At 48.2% G+C, this 19,300-nt stretch overlaps 1 protein-coding gene across 2 annotated transcripts; it reads left to right on the top strand.

The window, feature by feature from the left end:
• Positions 1-1,683: 1,683 nt before the first annotated feature.
• LOC124483204 (myosin-9-like) lies at positions 1,684-19,165 on the top strand. Of its 2 annotated transcripts, none has more exons than XM_047043525.1 (41): positions 1,684-1,931; positions 5,511-5,842; positions 6,142-6,298; positions 6,445-6,472; positions 6,574-6,667; positions 7,075-7,095; positions 7,997-8,089; positions 8,187-8,250; positions 8,369-8,467; positions 8,595-8,738; positions 8,846-8,941; positions 9,048-9,319; positions 9,468-9,641; positions 9,752-9,925; positions 10,021-10,135; positions 10,329-10,519; positions 10,701-10,822; positions 10,924-10,993; positions 11,092-11,252; positions 11,357-11,465; positions 11,641-11,772; positions 11,918-12,124; positions 12,336-12,473; positions 12,593-12,716; positions 12,862-13,033; positions 13,194-13,406; positions 13,550-13,694; positions 13,821-14,027; positions 14,191-14,295; positions 14,386-14,538; positions 14,829-15,077; positions 15,222-15,434; positions 15,555-15,767; positions 15,903-16,064; positions 16,262-16,390; positions 16,519-16,607; positions 16,746-16,869; positions 17,084-17,292; positions 17,574-17,682; positions 17,837-18,009; positions 18,245-19,165. In XM_047043525.1, the coding sequence occupies exons 2-41, from the start codon at positions 5,516-5,518 to the stop codon at positions 18,351-18,353; spliced, it is 5,886 nt and encodes a 1,961-aa protein (XP_046899481.1). In that variant the 5' UTR covers positions 1,684-1,931; positions 5,511-5,515; the 3' UTR covers positions 18,354-19,165. The 2 variants fall into 2 exon arrangements, with proteins under 2 accessions (XP_046899481.1, XP_046899480.1); XM_047043524.1 differs by having other exon boundaries at positions 5,508-5,842.
• Positions 19,166-19,300: the final 135 nt, after the last annotated feature.

Genomic DNA, 19,300 nt, shown 5'->3' with positions numbered 1-19,300 from the left:
CTCTTCACGGAAGTTCAACACTCTCCACAGCCCTGCGTGACTTGACACGACTTTTCATTCCCGTTTTTATAAAAGCTTGTGCAATGTCAGCACAAAATGCTTGTCCCTGTTCCACAACCCCCTTCCCTCTCTCTCTCTCTCTCTCTTATTCCAGTTGCTTTGTCTCTCTACTGTTTGGAAGAGGGGTGATCTCTGTATCGTATGTTTACGGCCACTGACATGCCATGTTGCATGCATGTCCAGAAGCAGCAGATCAGGAAGTAGGTTACATCACCTAGGTTACAACAAACCTGGCCCTGTAGCAGTATTGACAAACAGGTTATTGTGTGTGTGGTGGGTTGAGAAAGTTGTGACTATTATAAGACATTCCTCTGGCCTCGTGCATACATGTTAGTCTCGATGTAGGACCAGTCTGGTAGGTTTGTATCTGGATGGCTGCAGCTAATGGTTGGTAATCGTTTCACCCCAGTTATGTTCATGAAAACCTACACGGAACATTTAAGCGTGAATCAAAAAATAAAACGAATCTTATATGAGACAAGTTTTTATTTTGCACGATGGCGCTGGCTAGACAGCTTAGACACGGCTGCATCTCTCTCTCTCTCTGTCCCTCAGAAGTCCTGTCCTGACTCGCTCATCCTCTCTACTATCTGCTCATCTTTGATGCCAGACTGACTGCTGTTGGGGTGTGTGTGTGTGTTAATAGCAGGGTTGGAAAAGTAACTTTACACCACGCTCAAAACAAAGCAATGGACCACACCTCCTTTACTCTTTCTCTCTCTCCCTCACTCGTTCCTCGGCACTCTTTGACCGTATAAGGTAGAGAAGGCCTAAAATGGCACCCTGGTTCGGAAAGGGAGGAGAATTATATAGTTGGAATGCTAATATCATGGCTGAGAGAGATTTGTGCAAGTCGGTTTTTGCCGTTCTTCAATTATGCCTGGGGCACAGTTTATACACTGTTGATATTTTTTCTTGCATTTATTGTTGATTGTGAGTTTGTTAACAATCAAGTATTTACCTGACATGAGTGACCATGGCCATCTTTTTCAACATTTACTGTGACAGCAAAAATGGAGGTGGTTACTAATTATTAAAAGTAAATGCTGCACTAATCTGTGTTTACTTCCTGATAACATGCAATGTGTGAGGAAGTACAGCTGTGTAGTTCCATTCACATGAGCTAACAGATTACGCCATTGTGTTGAGGTTAATTGCTTTAACTCTCCCTATAGCCTGTGCTATGTTTATTCCTCATATCGGTCCGTAGTGCCACTCCCTGTTCCACCATCTCCCCCGCCATGTACTTTGGAGTGGAAACTGCAGGTACAGACCTGGACTAACATTCCTCCATACACACATGCCCCCGATTCTCTCCCAGACCAGATGCGTCCTCTTGAGTTTTTACATCTTTCCGATTTTCAATTGATACTTTCTTTCTGAGTGCGCTGTTTATCCAACTTAGCACAGACAATTAATACATGTAGTTTACAATTAGATGTTAAATAGGGGAATTATGTTGCATAAAACCATATAACCATATGAATGACGGAGGAAACATAAAAAAGTAATATCACCACATCCTAAACAACTCCACCCACTCAAAAATTCACTGATAGGTTGATAAGTATACCTGGAGAGGGCGGAGCAAGAACCTGCGAATAATATAACTGGGCGGATCAAAGACAGAGCCTGTCCATCCTTGAGCCACGCCTGGTCAGCTGGACCGCATGACAGAGGAGGTACTGAGCTAACGAGGTTGCTGGAGAGATAAAGCTGGAGAGACGAAAGGAAGTAAAATAGGCCGTTACGATTCGGCACAGTGACTTGCGAGTTTGGTGTCACGTAGCAATTGTCCTTGCTATCTTTGCAGTCACGGACACCGAGAGACCAGCCGAATTCATTCCGAAGTGCCTCCAACCGAGCGGCAGGTAAATTTCTGTTAAAGGGTTGTTGTACCTTGGTCCGCCTGGCCCTAATCCGTGTGAGAAGATATTTTTGTGCGCACTAAAGTCTCGAGCAACCGCACTACGACCAACGACAGACAGGACATAATTTTTCATTGTGCCTTGATTTAATTAGCCTTGTGGTTTACCGGCAAGTACAAGGCTAGGTTTGTGTGAATATTTGATTGAATTAACGATAGTGATATTTTCTATTATTACAGTTTTGGGGACACATCTGTTTTCAAGCCACCTTCCCAATCTCCTTCTAAAACTTAAGCTGTTTGTTAGGTTTTGAGGATATGGCAAGCTTACAGGTAATCCTGGATGAGATGGCATATGCAGTAGTAAGCTTAATATCTGTGACACAGGTAGATGACCCGTATCTCATTAGGCCCCAACATTTAAGGCCACTCAATTCACGTTGGAATTTTTATTCAGTGGCGTTTATCAAGTATGTAAAGTATAGTGTATATTGCCAATTGGACACACAACTCGGACAATAGCAGCAAGTAGGATTGGCAGGAGCACCCACCAAACAATGTAGTTCCCTCAGGACATAGAATGTAAATTAAATTGACTTAAAACTGTTTTTTCTTGCTCGTTTCAACGGTGTGACTTTAAAATATATGGACCTGAGGGACATTATTGTACTGTTAATTTGAGGAATTCCTTTTTAGTGGACAGCCTGTAATTATTTCCTTGTTATTTGTAGCTAATATGCTGATTCACCTTAGATAGATACATATCCATATGGACGTTTTCCCCGCCCCTATTCTTGCTGGGCACACCCAAGGGGACGATTTACTCATAAACAAAAATGTCATCCACACCTGCCCGCAGGGCTTCATTTCTGACTATTCTGTACCAAATCCAGGTCTTGTTCATTTCAAGAATTATCTCCCATGGTGTGGCAAGATGCTTACCCAACATAAGGCTCATGTTAAACTCGCGCTCCTCTCAGATGGTCTTGGACGATATGGCATGTGTCGGCTTGTTGATATGGCAGTCAGTCGCATCAAAGCTAAAGCAGGGATTGACTGGCGGCCAAGGACGTGGGTGAGGAGATGGAGGCCCTAGGAGGGATCCCGGGGAGACATGGATCTGGCGTCACCTTTAATATGAACACCTGTCCTGTTCACACCAGTCCGACCTGTATGTGACATCTACCCCCTGGTGGGTGCTGAATAGCTACGAGTGTCCTTCAAGGCGGAAGTTGCGCAAGATAGGAAATCAGGGAAGGGGGGGATGTCAAAACTCGCCAGGCTACGATGCAACATCCTGGGGAAGTTGGCCCAAGATGAGAACCCACATTCATGTGAAGTCAGTCACGCCATGTTTGTAATATTGAGTCATTTTGACTAGCTCTGAGGTTCCAATGAGACTCATGGGGGGGGGGGGGGGGGGGGGGCGCGATCAACTTGCATGGCCCAGCCGATGCCCTGTACGCAAGGCTGTTTCATAACAGCTGATTTCTTGTTGTTGCCTTAAGTGCTCCTCGTCTTTAGATTAGGCTTACTTTCTCACTTTGTTCAAGGGGTGGGAACGGTCAGTCCTATGCTAGGCTAGTCCCATGCCCAGGCTGTTTGTCCTGGCACACTTAAGTCAACAGCGTGGTGGGGGAGGGGGAGGCGGGCGCGGTTGTCGTCCACCCACCCTACTCTGGCCCCCCTCTACTCAGAAGAGCAGAGTCTGAGCACATAATGAACTTAGAGAGAGACACAGATGACACCTCCTGGACTTCATCTCTTTATCCCTCTCTCCCTCTCAAACACACACACACACACACGCTCTCTCCCCGTCTCATACCTCCACTTGCTTTCACACACACTCCAGGGGAGGATGATGGGGAGATGTAGTGATACGCCACAAACGCACTTCTTTCCAGATGGCTTTATCAGAGGGCCTATACAGTACCATCCAGGTCTGTGATAGGGCCGCCCTACACAGGTTATCCATGGGTTAGGGTCAGAGTAATGAGGAGATTGATGTGACCTGACAGTTTAGGGTATAGTCCACGAACGAAGGGGGGGAAAAAATCTCTCATCTGGATGTTGAAGTCAGATTTTAACATTTATACTACTACGTTCATACGGCGCGTTTATGCAATTCAAGACACTGTTTTGAGGTTTGACCACGGGGGAATAGAACGATCCAGAATAGCCCGTCGAAGAGCGAAAGTTAAAAGGATTAGATTAAGATGTGCATGTACGACACAAGCACAAGACGGTGAGGGTATTTTTAAAGAGGCAGTCGCATCTTCGCAGAGGGAGTGGTGGATAATGAAATTTCTCTCTCTGTCTAAACTTGCCCCTAACATTCCTCCCCCTCTCGCGGTTCCCCTTCAGAGAACACACGTACACAACCTGTAAGACGCACACACACACAGCCTGTCTTCACCTTAACCCTTATCCCCGAAGCACCACAAAGTGTTGTCGTTGTTCGTCTGGACAGTCTGACTTGCCATTTACGAGGAGTAATTGACAGAGTTTTAACCAGACAGTCCTGGGTTGGTTGGGAAATGAAAAGATCTAAAGTCAAGACGACATGGGGATAATAGGACAGGAAGAGTGATTTGGGAATTTGTGGAATTCCCATTGTAATGATTGGGTGAGGACGGAATGTGGTCCTGTATGATAGGCTGTAGGGTAGATTGCATGTATGGAGGGAGGGAGAGAAAGGTGTACGTGTAGAAAAAGGGACTTGGAGGCATGGTCAGCTGTTTAGGCAGATTGTCTGAGATTGTGTGTCTGTTATGGTGGTGGTTTGAGGATCTAACTGTTGCGTGCTGTCGCCGTTAAGTATCGAGCTAGATGGTGGTTTATATTTTGTCATGAACTCGTTTCAGTTTGCTGATATGCCTGATCTCATTTGGATGATAATTGTTCAGTCTCTGTCTGTATGCTGACATTTTCTTCCTATGGAAGTCCCAGCTCCTCAAGTAATGAAGTTACAACTCTACCCTTTCTTTAGCCTCCAAGCTTGAACGGATCATACATGTCTTTGTGTTTGAAATTGACCCCCTGGCTCATGAAATGACAGGGAGCGCAAGCTCAATATGATGCATTGTAGGGCACACATCTTCAGAACACTGGTCACATGTTTGAGCAGTACTGCTGACCTCAATGACACAAGCACATGTTGAGTGTTTCCACAATCATCATGTGACCTGAAAGGAACAAGCCGTCCAGGGACAATAGATCACTAGATGAAAACAACTAATCGGTAGATTTAATATACAGTGGACGGTCATGGGTATCAATGTTAGAGGAAGCCTCTGCAGTGTTGAATTTCCATATAATGCCCAAACTCGTGTTTTGAAAAGAGAAGGCAGGTGACCTTCGTAAAGAAGCATGATAATGCTCGATAGATGTTTTTCGTGTTTCCCTGCTCCAACACACCTGATTCAAATGAATGGCTCGTTATCCAGCTCTGCAGAAGCCTGCTTATGACCCTTCATTTGAATCAGGTGTGTTGGAGCAGGGAAACATCTCAAACATGAAACCACTGTGAAAGCCCATAGGTGGTTTCTTTCATTGTTGACGGCAGCCATCTTCTCTCCAGCAGCCACCATGTCGGAAGCAGACAAGTTCCTGTACGGGGACCGCGGCCCGGTGGGAAACCCCATGGCCCAGGCGGACTGGGCCACCAAGAAGCTGGTGTGGATCCCCTCCGAGAAGCTGGGCTTCGAGCCGGGCTCCATTAAAGAGGAGCAGGGCGACGAGTGTGTGGTGGAGCTGTCCGACAACGGGAGGAAAGTGAAGGTCAACAAGGACGACATCCAGAAGATGAACCCGCCCAAGTTCAACAAGGTGGAGGACATGGCCGAGCTCACCTGCCTGAACGAGGCGTCGGTGCTGCACAACCTGAAGGAGAGATACTACTCTGGACTCATCTACGTGAGTTTTGAATGCACACCCCTGCACACACACACGGCTTGAAAATGAGGCCAGGCTCATTTCTTCAGAGGAGAATTCTATTTGACCTACAGCATGTGTGCGGCCATAAAATACACTAATTTTTTACCATTTTAGCTGTTGCAAGTGAACCTAGCCTTAGCATGCTCAAGGTGTCTGCAAATGCGTCATGTCATTTGGTTCCATTTTGCAAAATGCGACGCGTCCTAGATAGATGCCGTGCATCTATACCTGGACTTGGCCGTCCTGAAAGTCTCCTTCCATCTTCTGTGTTCTTCCAGACATACTCTGGTCTCTTTTGTGTGGTCATCAACCCCTACAAAAACCTGCCCATCTACTCAGAGGACATAGTGGACATGTACAGGGGCAAGAAGAGGCACGAGATGCCCCCCCACATCTATGCCATCACAGACACGGCCTACAGGAGCATGATGCAGGGTGAGGGAGAGACACGCATTGGGTAGTCACAGAAGCACAGGGCCATGTTACAGATTGGCCAGCCTTCCCCTCTGTTATTTATTCTGATGCGCCAACAAGGGATGTTTTCCAATGTTTCAGTACGCTTTTTTTCTGTTTCCTTCCAGATCGTGAAGACCAGTCCATCCTTTGCACGTGGGTCATTTCTCTCCGAAATAATATTATTACAGTCTTCTACTTCTCAACCTGTTTAGGTCACATATTTAGGTCGCTAACTAATCTGTCTTTATCCTCAGAGGGGAGTCAGGAGCGGGTAAAACGGAGAACACCAAGAAAGTCATTCAGTATTTGGCCAATGTTGCCTCGTCCTTCAAATCCAAGAAAGAACAGGTCAGAACCGCTACTGTCTCTCTCTCTCTCTCTCTCTCTCTCTCTCGTTTTGCTCCCACTTTCCACCCCTCCTGTCTCTTCTCCCCCCCCCCCCCCCCTCCTTCTCCTCTCCCCATTCTGCTTGTACCTGGCCCCATGCTCACTCGTTCATTTGTGGACTCTCCGAGACAGAAGTTGTAGTGTATTCCTAACATTCCTCTTTCAGGCCTGAACATGTTGGCCTCGCCTACTCGCATAGGCCAACATCGGGGCAGATAGCTAATGCGTGTGTGTGACTGTTTGTGAGGGACTGTTTGTTGTGACTGTTAGAAAGACGTGTCGTTTTGTACCCATCACATTCTACACACAACATTCGGTCACCATCCCACGTGTTGAAGATCTTTGTCTGTCTGTCTCTCTCCCATCAGGCCAATGCAGTACTGTCACATGTGAGTTCATCCCTCTCTCTCTCTTCCTCCCGCTCTAGTGCCCGTCAATGTGTTTTTACTAACAGCAACCCTCTTATTTCCCTGGCGCTCAACCGGGCTCAAATGACTCCGGCGTAATCTAAGAACACCATGCTTAATTTTTCTTCTTCTTAAACTAAGGAAGACCTTCTTTCTATAAGAAGAAAGAATTATGGCCCACTAGCCTTTTGTCGTTGTATTCAGTGTCAGCTAGTGAAAAACCCACATCCCCCCCCATTTCTGAAACTCACTGTTGACTCTTGTTGTTAACCTGGTGTGTGTGTGTCACTCCCCTCAGTTATGTACTTTAGAAACCCGTTTTTGTTGTCATCTTCATTTGCATGTCTGTTTTTTGCTCTTGTGGGAATCTGAATGTGCTTTAATATATTTTGTGTGCCCTTGTATGTGCCTGCTTGGGTTGGCGGAGGTGGAGGAGGGAGTGGGTTGGGGGTGGGCTGTGAAGGAGCCTGAGTGGGCCTGTTTGAACCTGGATGCTGCATTTGGTGTGTCGGAATGTGAGGGATTTAACGGTTTGAGTCCGTACTTGCGAGGGACTGATTAAATGTTTGCTTTCTTTTAGAGGTTATCATTTCCGACTCCCACCCTCTTCCCGTTCAATAGTAATTTTGTGATTTATTTTTGTACGTAGTGTGAATTAAATTTAACTTCCTTGACAGTAGTCCTGGAAACTAAACAACAGCAAGTCTCATGGTTGTGTATGCATCGTCTAACATGCTGTGGGACTAACGCTTGCTCATGTTATGTCGCCTGGCACGAAAAAAGGTTCTGAAGGAAAAAGAATAGCCTAACCTTTTGCCAAGTGATGGTGATTATCTGGTTAAATTGCCCATGTTGGGTTGTCCCTTGACTGTTTCATCTTTAGGGGGAACTGGAGAAACAGCTGCTCCAGGCTAACCCCATCCTTGAGGCCTTTGGCAACGCCAAAACTGTCAAGAACGACAACTCCTCACGATTTGTAAGAACGCTCAATGTTTTTTTTCCCCCAAATGCACCTCGAATGTTCTTGGAGTTAAAAATAGTTTGATGTGACCTCCCTCTGTTTCCTCTCATAGGGGAAATTCATTAGGATCAACTTTGATGTCAACGGCTACATCGTGGGGGCTAATATTGAAACCTGTATCCTTAAACAGCCTAATGGCTCTTGGAATCCTTCCAGGGGTTTCTTGAAACATCCTGCTGGGGGACTTTCTATGATTGTTTGTTCCTGTTATTTCCTTGACCGTCATGTTGACAGACCTACTGGAGAAATCCCGAGCCATAAGACAAGCGAAAGAGGAAAGGGCCTTCCATATCTTCTATTACATGCTGACTGGAGCTGGAGATAAACTACGCAGTAAGAAAACAACTCCCAAATATGGCGTCTGCATTTTCTTGGGTTTGGGAAAGGAGCTTCTCAAATGACATCCAGTCATTTCTGTAGAAACGGGGGTTTAGATTGTCCGTCTCCTTCTCTCACTTAGCCGAGCTATGTCTTGAGGACTACAAAAAGTACCGCTTCCTGTCCAACGGGAACGTGACCATCCCTGGTCAGCAGGACCGCGACCTCTTTCTGGAGACCATGGAAGCCTTTAAGATCATGAGCATCCCCGAAGAGGAGTCCACAGGTATGGCAGTGTCACCCAAGACCACACCCACTAGTTCCTTCTATGTTCTTATTGGTGAAATGAATAATTGGATGAGTTGAACCGTGTAAAGCCTGTTTCTCTGTTAGGTCTGTTCAAGGTGGTGTCTGCTGTGCTGCAGTTGGGGAACATGAGCTTCAAAAAAGAGCGGAACTCTGACCAGGCCTCCATGCCAGATGACACTGGTAATGCACTCCCAGCAGACACGCACACATCTGTGCAACAGCTAAACTCTCATGCCTCAGCTTGCGTTGGTTCACCAACTTGACCCTCTCCCTTCCCTCCCATCAGCTGCCCAGAAAGTGTGCCACCTGCTGGGAATAAACGTGACAGACTTCTCCCGGGCCATCCTGTCCCCCCGAATCAAGGTGGGTCGAGACTACGTCCAGAAGGCCCAGACCCAGGAGCAGGCGGAGTTCGCAGTGGAGGCCCTGGCAAAGGCTTCCTACGAGAGGATGTTCCGCTGGCTAGTCTTGAGGATCAACAAGGCTCTGGACAAGACCAAGAGACAAGGGGCCTCCTTCATTGGCATCCTGGATATCGCTGGCTTCGAGATCTTTGAGGTAGGGAATACAGATTATTATTATTTTTTTGTAACCACATAGAAACATGAGTTGTCACTGGGGGTTTTTCAAGCCTTTTCTGATATGCATGCGATTGTCTACCCCCCCAATGACGTTTCTCTCTGGGTACACCTTCTCTCCTCTACAGCTGAACTCGTTTGAGCAGCTGTGCATCAACTACACCAACGAGAAGCTCCAGCAGCTGTTCAACCACACCATGTTCATCCTGGAGCAGGAGGAGTACCAGAGGGAGGGCATCGAGTGGAGCTTCATCGACTTCGGCCTGGACCTGCAACCCTGCATCGACCTCATCGAGAAACATGTATAAGTCCTTCCAACCGTTCTGATATCAAATGTAAAATGACGTACCATCTGAAAGGAGTCATAACGCGGTTGCTATTATTTTTCCTAATTCTTTTCTTCTCTCTCCAGGCGGGTCCTCCTGGAGTGCTGGCCCTGCTGGATGAGGAGTGCTGGTTTCCCAAGGCCACGGACAAGAGCTTTGTTGAGAAGGTGGCGCTGGAGCTGGGAAACAACCCCAAGTTCTTCAAGCCCAAGAAACTCAAGGATGACGCTGACTTCTGCATCATGCACTACGCTGGCAAGGTAAGCCCCTGCTTAAGGAATGCGTGTTGTCCACCTTGACCTACATTTGGTTCAAAAACTGTTTTGATGTCATTGTTTGGTGCCATTTTTCTCAGGTGGACTACAAGGCAGACGAGTGGCTGATGAAGAACATGGACCCCCTGAACGACAACGTGGCCACTCTGCTCAACCAGTCTTCAGACAAGATTGTGTCCGATCTCTGGAGAGATAGTAAGTACTGGATAGAGACGCAGAGTATGCGTTGCTACGGTTGCTTATAAAAGGCATTGGGGCTGCGGTGTGAGGCCACCTAATGCTAGGTCAGTGCAACTGCATTGGCCTGGAATCATCGTGGACAGCTACGAATGCAGCCCTAATGATTTTCATGTCAGGAGCTCATCATGGACTTGTGTCTTCTCCTCAGTGGACCGTATTGTAGGTCTGGATAAGGTGGCGGGTATGGCTGACTCCCTGCACGGGGCCTTCAAGACCAAGAAGGGCATGTTCCGCACGGTGGGCCAGCTGTACAAGGAACAGCTGTCCAACCTCATGACCACCCTCAGGAACACCAACCCCAACTTTGTCCGTTGCATCATCCCTAACCACGAGAAAAAGGTAAGGCCGGCACCACCGTTGAGAAGTGAAAGTACGTGGTGTAGGTCATCCGTCGCTGTTGGAGCAACGTTTGTTATCTAGTTATAGCCTTGATCTAGATAGCTTTTGCCCTACATACTGTAGCCTCTGCGTATCTTGATGCAGTATTTGTTCAGTGACGTTGTTTTTCTCCTCCACCCAGGCTGGGAAGCTGGAGCCCCACCTGGTCCTGGACCAGCTGAGGTGTAACGGGGTTCTGGAGGGGATCCGCATCTGCAGACAGGGCTTCCCCAACCGGGTCGTCTTCCAGGAGTTCAGACAAAGGTGACTTAACTCTAATTTGACTTGATTTTGATTCACTTTATTGGATTGGACTGAATTGTCATATTAAATATTCATCTTTTTGATACTTTTGTCCATTTCAGATACGAGATCCTCACTCCAAATGCCATTCCTAAGGGCTTCATGGATGGAAAGCAGGCTTGTGTGCTCATGGTAGGATCAAAGATGGAAAACCAACCAATCTCTTCCAAATTTCCTTTTGTATAAAACTTTATGGCTCATTTCTTTTTGTGTGTCTCATCCTTACTCAGATCAAAGCTCTAGAGTTGGATTCCAACTTGTTCAGGGTCGGCCAGAGTAAAGTCTTCTTCAGGGCTGGAGTCCTGGCTCACCTGGAGGAGGAGAGGGACCTGAAGATCACCGATGTCATCATTAGCTTCCAGTCCTGGTGCAGGGGATACGTCGCTCGCAAGTATGGAGACTTGACATCTGAGAACATTGGGTTATGGTGTTTTTTTTCTTTTTTATGGTCCACTCCCAACGTTTGTCAAATTCACAATCACCCTTTTTCTTCAGAGCCTTTGCTAAGAGGCAGCAGCAGTTGACTGCCATGAAGGTGATCCAGAGGAACTGTGTTGCCTACCTCAAACTCAGGAACTGGCAGTGGTGGAGACTCTTCACAAAGGTAGGGAAGTCCAAAAAGATTGGAACTGGTCCGGTCTTTCTGTTGTGTATATTGTGGAACCTCTACATTTGAACTAGGAATCACTTGATACGGAGTAGTTCAGGGCCATAACCGACCAGGAAAAGAGCAAACCGATCACGTTTTTTTACTCTTTCCCTGTCCCGTCCTCCTCCAGGTGAAGCCCCTGCTCCAGGTCACCAGGCAGGAAGAGGAGATGCTGGCCAAAGAGGAGGAGCTGGAGAAGGTGAAGGAGAGACAGTTGCAGGCTGAGGAGATACTCAGGGAGTTTGAAACCAAGCAGAGCCAGGTAAGACAAGTATACAAATCAGCGCATTTGTGGACGGATGTGTACAGACGAACCACTTTAGCAAAATCATAGATGTTTCACCCTGGCCAAATACCAACATGATGGCTAACCACTAACTGAGTTTTCGCTTCGTAACCCCCACTAGCTGAATTCAGAGAAGCTGGCCCTGCAAGAGCAGCTCCAGGCCGAGACTGAGCTGTGTGCCGAGGCCGAGGAGATGCGCTCGCGTCTGGCCACACGCAAACAGGAGCTGGAGGACATCCTCCATGACCTGGAGGCCCGCGTGGAGGAAGAGGAGGAGCGGGTCACCCAGCTGCAGACGGAGAGGAAGAAGATGCAGCAGAATATCACAGTGAGGAGCACAGCTGGGAGGGGGGGGGGGGGGGGGGGGGGGGGGGGGGGAGGGAGGGAGGGAAGGAAGGGGAAGGGGAAGGAAGGAAGGAAGGAAGGAAGGAAGGAAGGGAGGGAGGGGGGGAGGGGAGGGGAAGGAATGATTTATGTTCTTCCCTCGATCCTCCATCTAAGACGAGATCTAACCCCAGAACGTTCCTTTCTTTCTCCAGGACCTAGAGCAGCAGCTGGATGAGGAGGAGGGGGCCAGGCAGAAGCTGCAGCTGGAGAAGGTCACCACGGATGCCAAGCTGAAGAAGATCGAGGAGGATGTGATGGTTCTAGATGACCAGAACAACAAACTCAACAAGGTCAGTTGGTTCAAGTCCAAGGTCATCAATAAGTCTATCCACCAAGGACCAGTTGTGTGTGCGTTTGCTGGAATCGAATATTCAGTTCATGCTTGTGTTCTCGACGTCACGTTGAACAGGAGAAGAAGCTGCTGGAGGATAGAATCGCAGAGTCAACCAGCAACCTGGCTGAGGAGGAGGAGAAGTCCAAGAGCCTTCAGAAGCTCAAGAACAAACACGAGGCCATGATCACCGAATTGGAGGGTACGTAGGCCACTGCTTGGAGCCCACCAGTACTGGTCCTGACCAAACAACTCTCATCAACCCATGTTCGATCCCTATACTTCGACCACTGTGGACGCAAGTGCTGTGAGCCACGTTTTAACGTTGATGTTTGCGCCTCCGTCAGACCGACTGAGAAAGGAGGAGAAGCAGAGGCAAGAGCTGGAGAAGAACAGGCGTAAGCTGGAGGGAGACTCCACCGACCTGAACGACCAGATGGCTGACCTGCAGGCCCAAATCGCTGAGCTCCGTGCCCAACTGGCCAAGAAGGAAGAGGAGCTGCTCAAAGCACTGTCCAGGTAAACCGAGTCAAGATGTAGGATACCTCAAACATTGGTGACGTACGGGTGACGCTCAAAGTATAGTTTCCTTCTAACCTTCATAATGGTGTTCGACGAGATGGGTTTGTTTTGACAAACCAGGTTGTAATATTCATACATTTGGCGCTAACTCTTCCAGGATCGAGGAAGAGTCTGCGGCCAAGAACCAGGCTCAGAAGAAGATCCGCGAGCTGGAGGCCCAGATCTCGGAGCTGCAGGAGGACCTGGAGCTGGAGAGGGCGGCCAGGACCAAGGCTGAGAAACACCGCAGAGACCTTGGCGAGGAGCTGGAAGCTCTCAAGACTGAGCTGGAGGACACGCTGGACTCTACCGCCGCACAGCATGAGCTCAGGTACTGGAATGGCAGCATTGTCACTGAAGTTACTGTGGTGTGTGTGTGAGAAGTTAGGATGGTGGGGGGGCTGTTGCATGATGTAGAAAGTGCTTGTTCTCAACTCTGTTTCTACCTCTTTTTCATTTTATTCTCTACTTCAGGACCAAGCGCGAGTCTGAGGTGACTCAAATGAAGAAGGCGCTGGAGGACGAGGCCAAGTTCCATGAGCAGCAGATGGCCGAAATGAGACACAAGCACAACCAGGCCTTCGACGAGCTCAACGAGCAACTGGAGCAAGCCAAGAGGGTAAGTGCTGAAAAGACTTACGACGACAGAGGGACGACAACATTCAGTCGAGTGTAAAGTTTCACACTTTTAATTATGATTTTTTAAAATCTCTTCACCTTGGGTATTTTCGCCTGTTCCCTCCAGAACAAGGCGTCCGTGGACAAGGCCAAGCAGGCCCTGGACAGTGAGAAGAGCGAGCTGGTCATCGAGGTTCAGACGCTGCTTCAGGGTAAGGGTGAGCTGGAGCACCGCAAAAAGAAGGCAGAGACCCAGCTGCAGGAGCTGCAGATCAAACATGGCGAGGCGGAGCGACAGAGACACGATCTGGCCGAGAAAGTGACAAAAATGCAGGTACGGACCGATGGCTTTGCCTCTGCCTCAGGTACATCCAGACTGCGTCATTCCGTGTGTTAAGGGTTTACAACTTGGCTATAGTCCACTTTAAACGTTTATGATTTTGTGGGCTGAATTGTTGATTGGTTGTCCTCATCCTTGCTCTCTGTTCCGTGTGTAGCTGGAGTTGGACAACTCCAACAGCATGTTGAGCGCGGTTGAAAGCAAGTCCATCAAGGCCTCCAAAGACTGCTCCGCTGTGGAGTCTCAGTTGCAGGACGTACAGGTATGGCCATTGAAGTCAGTACACACACACCTACCTCTGACCACATGATGTTTTTGCTTCTAACCACCTCTCACCTCTGGCCGCTTGCAGGAGTTGCTCCAGGAGGAGACCCGCCAGAAGCTCTCCTTCTCCACCCGCCTGAGGCAGATGGAAGACGAGCAGCACAACCTCAGGGACCTGCTGGAGGAGGAGGAGGAGGCCAAGAGGAACATGGAAAAGCAGGTCTTCACCCTCCAAGCTCAGGTAGGTGCTCCTATGCCAAGACTCCTAACTGTCTGTGCTCAGTGACACATCCCCCATTTATAACAATAGTGAAACATACCACTGGGGTTAGATTGGAATAATATAGTTGGACCACTGGCTGAACTATTGGTGTTAGATATACTGTATGTATGGGCATAAACATTTCTATATATCACATACCAATTCAGTATTGTGCTGTAAAATAACAACATTATTTCACTTGCAGTACCTTTTCTAACATTGTCCTTGAACCCCAATCCCCCCCCCTCCCCCTTCCAAAATACCGTTAGCTGACTGATATGAAGAAGAAGGTGGATCATGAGGCTTTGTCCCTGGAGGGGGCGGAGGAGAGCAAGAAGAAGCTGCAGAGGGAGATGGAGGGGATGCTGCAGCAGCTGGAGGAGAAGAGCGCCGCCTTCGACAAGCTGGACAAGACCAAGACCCGTCTGCAGCAGGAGCTGGACGACATGATGGTGGACCACGACCACCTCAGGCAGATCGTCAACAACCTGGAGAAGAAGCAGAAGAAGTTCGACCAGGTAAAGGAGAGGGCGTTTCCATGGCAAACTGAATGAAAATTCAATGGGGGGAAAAAAAAAAGCTATTGGTTCTTGTTTCTGTTGTCTTGATTACAAAACGAATATCGGTGCAATGGTAATTACCCGGTGCTTTTCCCTATGTAGATGCTGGCTGAGGAGAAGACCATCTCCACCAAGTACGCTGAGGAGCGCGACAGGGCGGAAGCCGAGGCTAGGGAAAAAGACACCCGGGCCCTGACTCTAGCCCGCGAGCTGGAGACCATGACTGACATGAAGGCCGATCTCGACCGCGCAAACAAGCTTCTCAAGGCCGAGATGGAAGATCTCGTCTCCTCCAAGGACGATGTCGGCAAGAACGTAAGATCACCGTGTTCCTAAAGGGACTAATCAGGGGGATGGCTTTCCACATAACGTTCCCTTGTGGAATGAAAGGAGTTTGGAAATGGGCATGACGAATCACATTTCTTCTCTCGACAGGTCCACGAGCTGGAGAAGTCGAAGCGAGGGATGGACCAGCAGCTGGAGGAGATGCGCGTTCAGCTGGAGGAGCTGGAGGACGAGCTGCAGGCCACGGAGGACGCCAAGCTACGTCTGGAGGTCAACATGCAGGCCATGAAGGCCCAGTTCGACAGGGACCTGCAGGCCCGGGACGAGCAGGGAGAGGAGAAGAGGAAGCAGCTGGTCAAGCAGGTACGGCAGACTTCCATCTGCCTAAAAGGCAGGAAGGAAGGACCCATCTATTGCTCCAAAGAGGAATCCGCCCTCTACACGATACACAATGCCATTTGGGAGCTTCCTTGAATCTCTAAACGTCTTGCTCTCCAGGTGCGAGAGATGGAGGTGGAGTTGGAGGATGAGCGCAGACAGCGGAGTCTGGCCCTGTCGTCTAAGAAGAAGCTGGAGCTGGACTTGGCAGAGCTGGAAGCTCAGATAGACATGGCTAATAAGGGTCGTGACGAAGCGCTCAAACAGCTCAAGAAACATCAGGTAATGTACATTTTGATATGACACACATACTCGCTATTAACACACATTTACAATCGGAGGGGGGGGGGGTGCATTCTTTACAAACCCCAACCAAACGGACCACCGTGTTGCATTTCCTTTTTCCTGTCGAAATACAACTGTTAATTTATAGTATGTAGGCTAACTTAAGACACACCCCTCCCCCCCCCCCCCCCCAGGCCCACATGAAGGATCTGATGAGGGAGCTGGAAGAGTTGCGTCTGTCGAGGGAGGAGGCCCTTAACGAGGCCAAGGATAACGAGAAGAAGGTCAAGTCCATGGAGGCTGACGCCATGCAGCTCCACGAGGTACGATTCACCCGCCTGCCTCTGTGAAACCATAAACGCCACATCTGCCCGTCTCGCCTACGTTTCACGTTTTCGGTGTGTGCGTTTCATGCCTCTCCTCGCCCGCGCCCCCCTCCCTCCCCCAACAGGACCTGGCCACATCAGAAAGGATGAAGAGACAGGCCCAGATGGAGAGAGACGAGCTGCAGGACGAAATCAACAGCCATGCCTCCAAGAAGTAACAATCCCACACGCCCCCCCCCCCCCCCCAAAAAAAATACATAAAATAAAAATAAGACTGAAATCCACAGGGATGGATAATAAGGCTGTTGATTTTGGGCCTTGACTAAACGCGTCTTGCCCCTCGCTCTCCCAGCTCCCTGATTGCGGACGAGAAGAGGAAGCTGGAGGCTCGTATCGCCCAGCTGGAGGAGGATCTGGAGGAGGAGCACCTCAACACCGACATGGTCAACGACCGCTTGAGGAGGAGCACCCTGCAGGTAACGTGTTCCTGGGTTGGTTGGGTGGTCGGTTCTGTTATGTATCGTAACACAATTTTAACAATTGCACACCTAGAAAATGAAGACGGACCATAGTTCTGCATCATAGGAAGAAGCTCAATGTGCTGGGCTTCCATGTCATCACAGGCTTGTTACTGTGTTGAATATCAATCTTCGCTGTAAATGTTTAATCTTTTTTTCTTCTCTGCAACAGTGCGACCAGGTCACGGCAGAGCTGGCGGCGGAGCGCACTACCAGTCAGAACCTGGAGGGCACCCGCTCCCAGCTGGAGCGCCAGAACAAGGAGATGAAGCTGAAGCTGCAGGAGCTGGAGAGCACCATCAAGAGCAAGTACAAGTCCTCCATTGCCGCCATGGAGGCCAAGATCGGCCAGCTGGAGGAGCAGTTGGACATCGAGACAAAGTAGGAACCCCTCACAGTTTGGGCATCTTGCTTGTGCGTCTTTTGTCTTGGCGTCACTCGTTTGCTGCAAGGTGTGGATGCGTCAATTTTTTGCGAGCCCTCGTTAAGTCATGGTCGTTTTTTTTAAAATGGGTTTGCTTTTTAAAATGTCTTCCACTTGTTTTATTAGCTTGAGGATGTTTTGTAAATGTTTAATGACAACACCACATCCCATACATGAACGTTATGCTGGTCAGAAACGGTCTGGGCGGGACTTAACCTTCTGCTCACCACCTTATCAGGGAACGACAGCAGGCCACAAGACAGACCAGGCGCACGGAGAAGAAGCTGAAGGAGGTCCTGCTGCAGGTGGATGACGAGAGACGCAACAGCGACCAACACAAAGACCAGGTGGGCCTCAACGCCCAATATAGTTCAACTGCATTCTGCTTCTTTTTTTATTTTATTTTTTTATAGTATTTGTCGAGAATAGGCGAAGAATAGCATGGTATGGCTTCGTTGTGTTGACATAACCGCTGACTGGCTTTCCATCCACGCTTCACAGGCGGAGAAACTGAACATCCGTATGCGTCAGTTGAAGAGGCAGCTGGAGGAATCTGAGGAGGAAGTGACCCGGGCCAATGCCTCCCGCAGGAAGATGCAGAGAGAGCTGGAGGACGTCACAGAGACTGCAGACTCCATGAACCGAGAGGTCAGCACCTTGAAGAGCAAGCTCAGGTACGTTGGATGGTTTGACCCTCTCTTTCTCTCACCCCTACAGGTCATGCTGTAGAGGGATTGATCAGCAGTTAGTCTTTTTATAGTCTTGTTGGCGACAATGGTTCTGAGGATGACAGTGACTCTGTAAAGGGCTCCCCCCCAAGCAAGCAATCCTTCTTGATCCCTACAACATGACTGGGCGTGAAATTTGTAGTATTTTGACTTTTTTTCTTTCTATCACCATGTCATTCAGGCGGGGAGACGTGCCTTTCAACATGCGCCGAGTTATCAACCGCTCAGGCCTGGAAAGTGACGAGGAGTCAGAGCTCCAGAGTGAGGCGTCCGAGCCCACGCCGGAGTGAACGGTGATGGACAACAAACCCAAACGTACAAAATCGACTCAAAGTCCAGAAAGAGATGTTGGTTATTTCAGGTTCCACAGAAATATTTCATTTAGCTCATACTGGACCTGATTGGCATAATCCTCCGATTCTAAAGCAATACTATATGAAACTCGATACGCTGGGCCAAATGATGTTTTCGAATGTGCATCTTTTTCTAAAGAGGCTTTCCTAACGTTGAACTTTTTTCTAGAACTATTTTTCTACTATGTTGCTTCAATATAAGAGATTAATTTTAGAAAACGACAAATTTCATTTCATATATTCTCTTGCTGTTTCTAGTCCTGTACATTATGACATCTAAAATAAGGATTGGGCATGTTTTTCATATCATTGTGGGCTTTTTGAGGGTAATTGAGGTACTAGTCTAAAGCAGTAGCCTATGGCTTATTTAAAATGAAATGATATTGCATGTTAGCATTTTCCCTCTGTTAGGTTTCAGCATGCACAATACCTCATTGTTGAGCCAAAACTGTTCTCCACTTCTCTCAAGAAGTCGCATAGATATACTGTTTGAGAACTTGTGACAGCACTTTACTGTGTAATGGTCTGACTACTGAAACTATTTAGCCTTAACACTTATAAATCATTCAAAATGGTGGGGATCATTTAAAACGATACAGGGAGCTCATTTGTTTAGGTTTTGTATTCATAGATGTTGCCATGATAACTGAGGTGGTGGGTAGTACACTCTTTAATCTTTGATCCTTGCTTGACATAATTGGTGAATAAATAAGTACCTATTTTCTATCAGAATAAATACTCGTGCTCGACTTCTGTCTGTTTCGTGGTCTTTACCATTATTGAGTGACAAAATGAAGATGTGTATTTTACAATATAAATAAATGGACTAGACATTATTGTTACAATAGTCTTATCTGTATTATGCCTTAAGGCCATGTTAGGTT

The sequence above is a fragment of the Hypomesus transpacificus genome, chromosome 21, assembly GCF_021917145.1.
Source record: "Hypomesus transpacificus isolate Combined female chromosome 21, fHypTra1, whole genome shotgun sequence".
NCBI classification, from domain to species: Eukaryota; Metazoa; Chordata; class Actinopteri; order Osmeriformes; family Osmeridae; genus Hypomesus; species Hypomesus transpacificus.
Note: the sequence above shows the minus strand (reverse complement) of the source record. Positions and strands in the feature narration are given on the sequence as shown.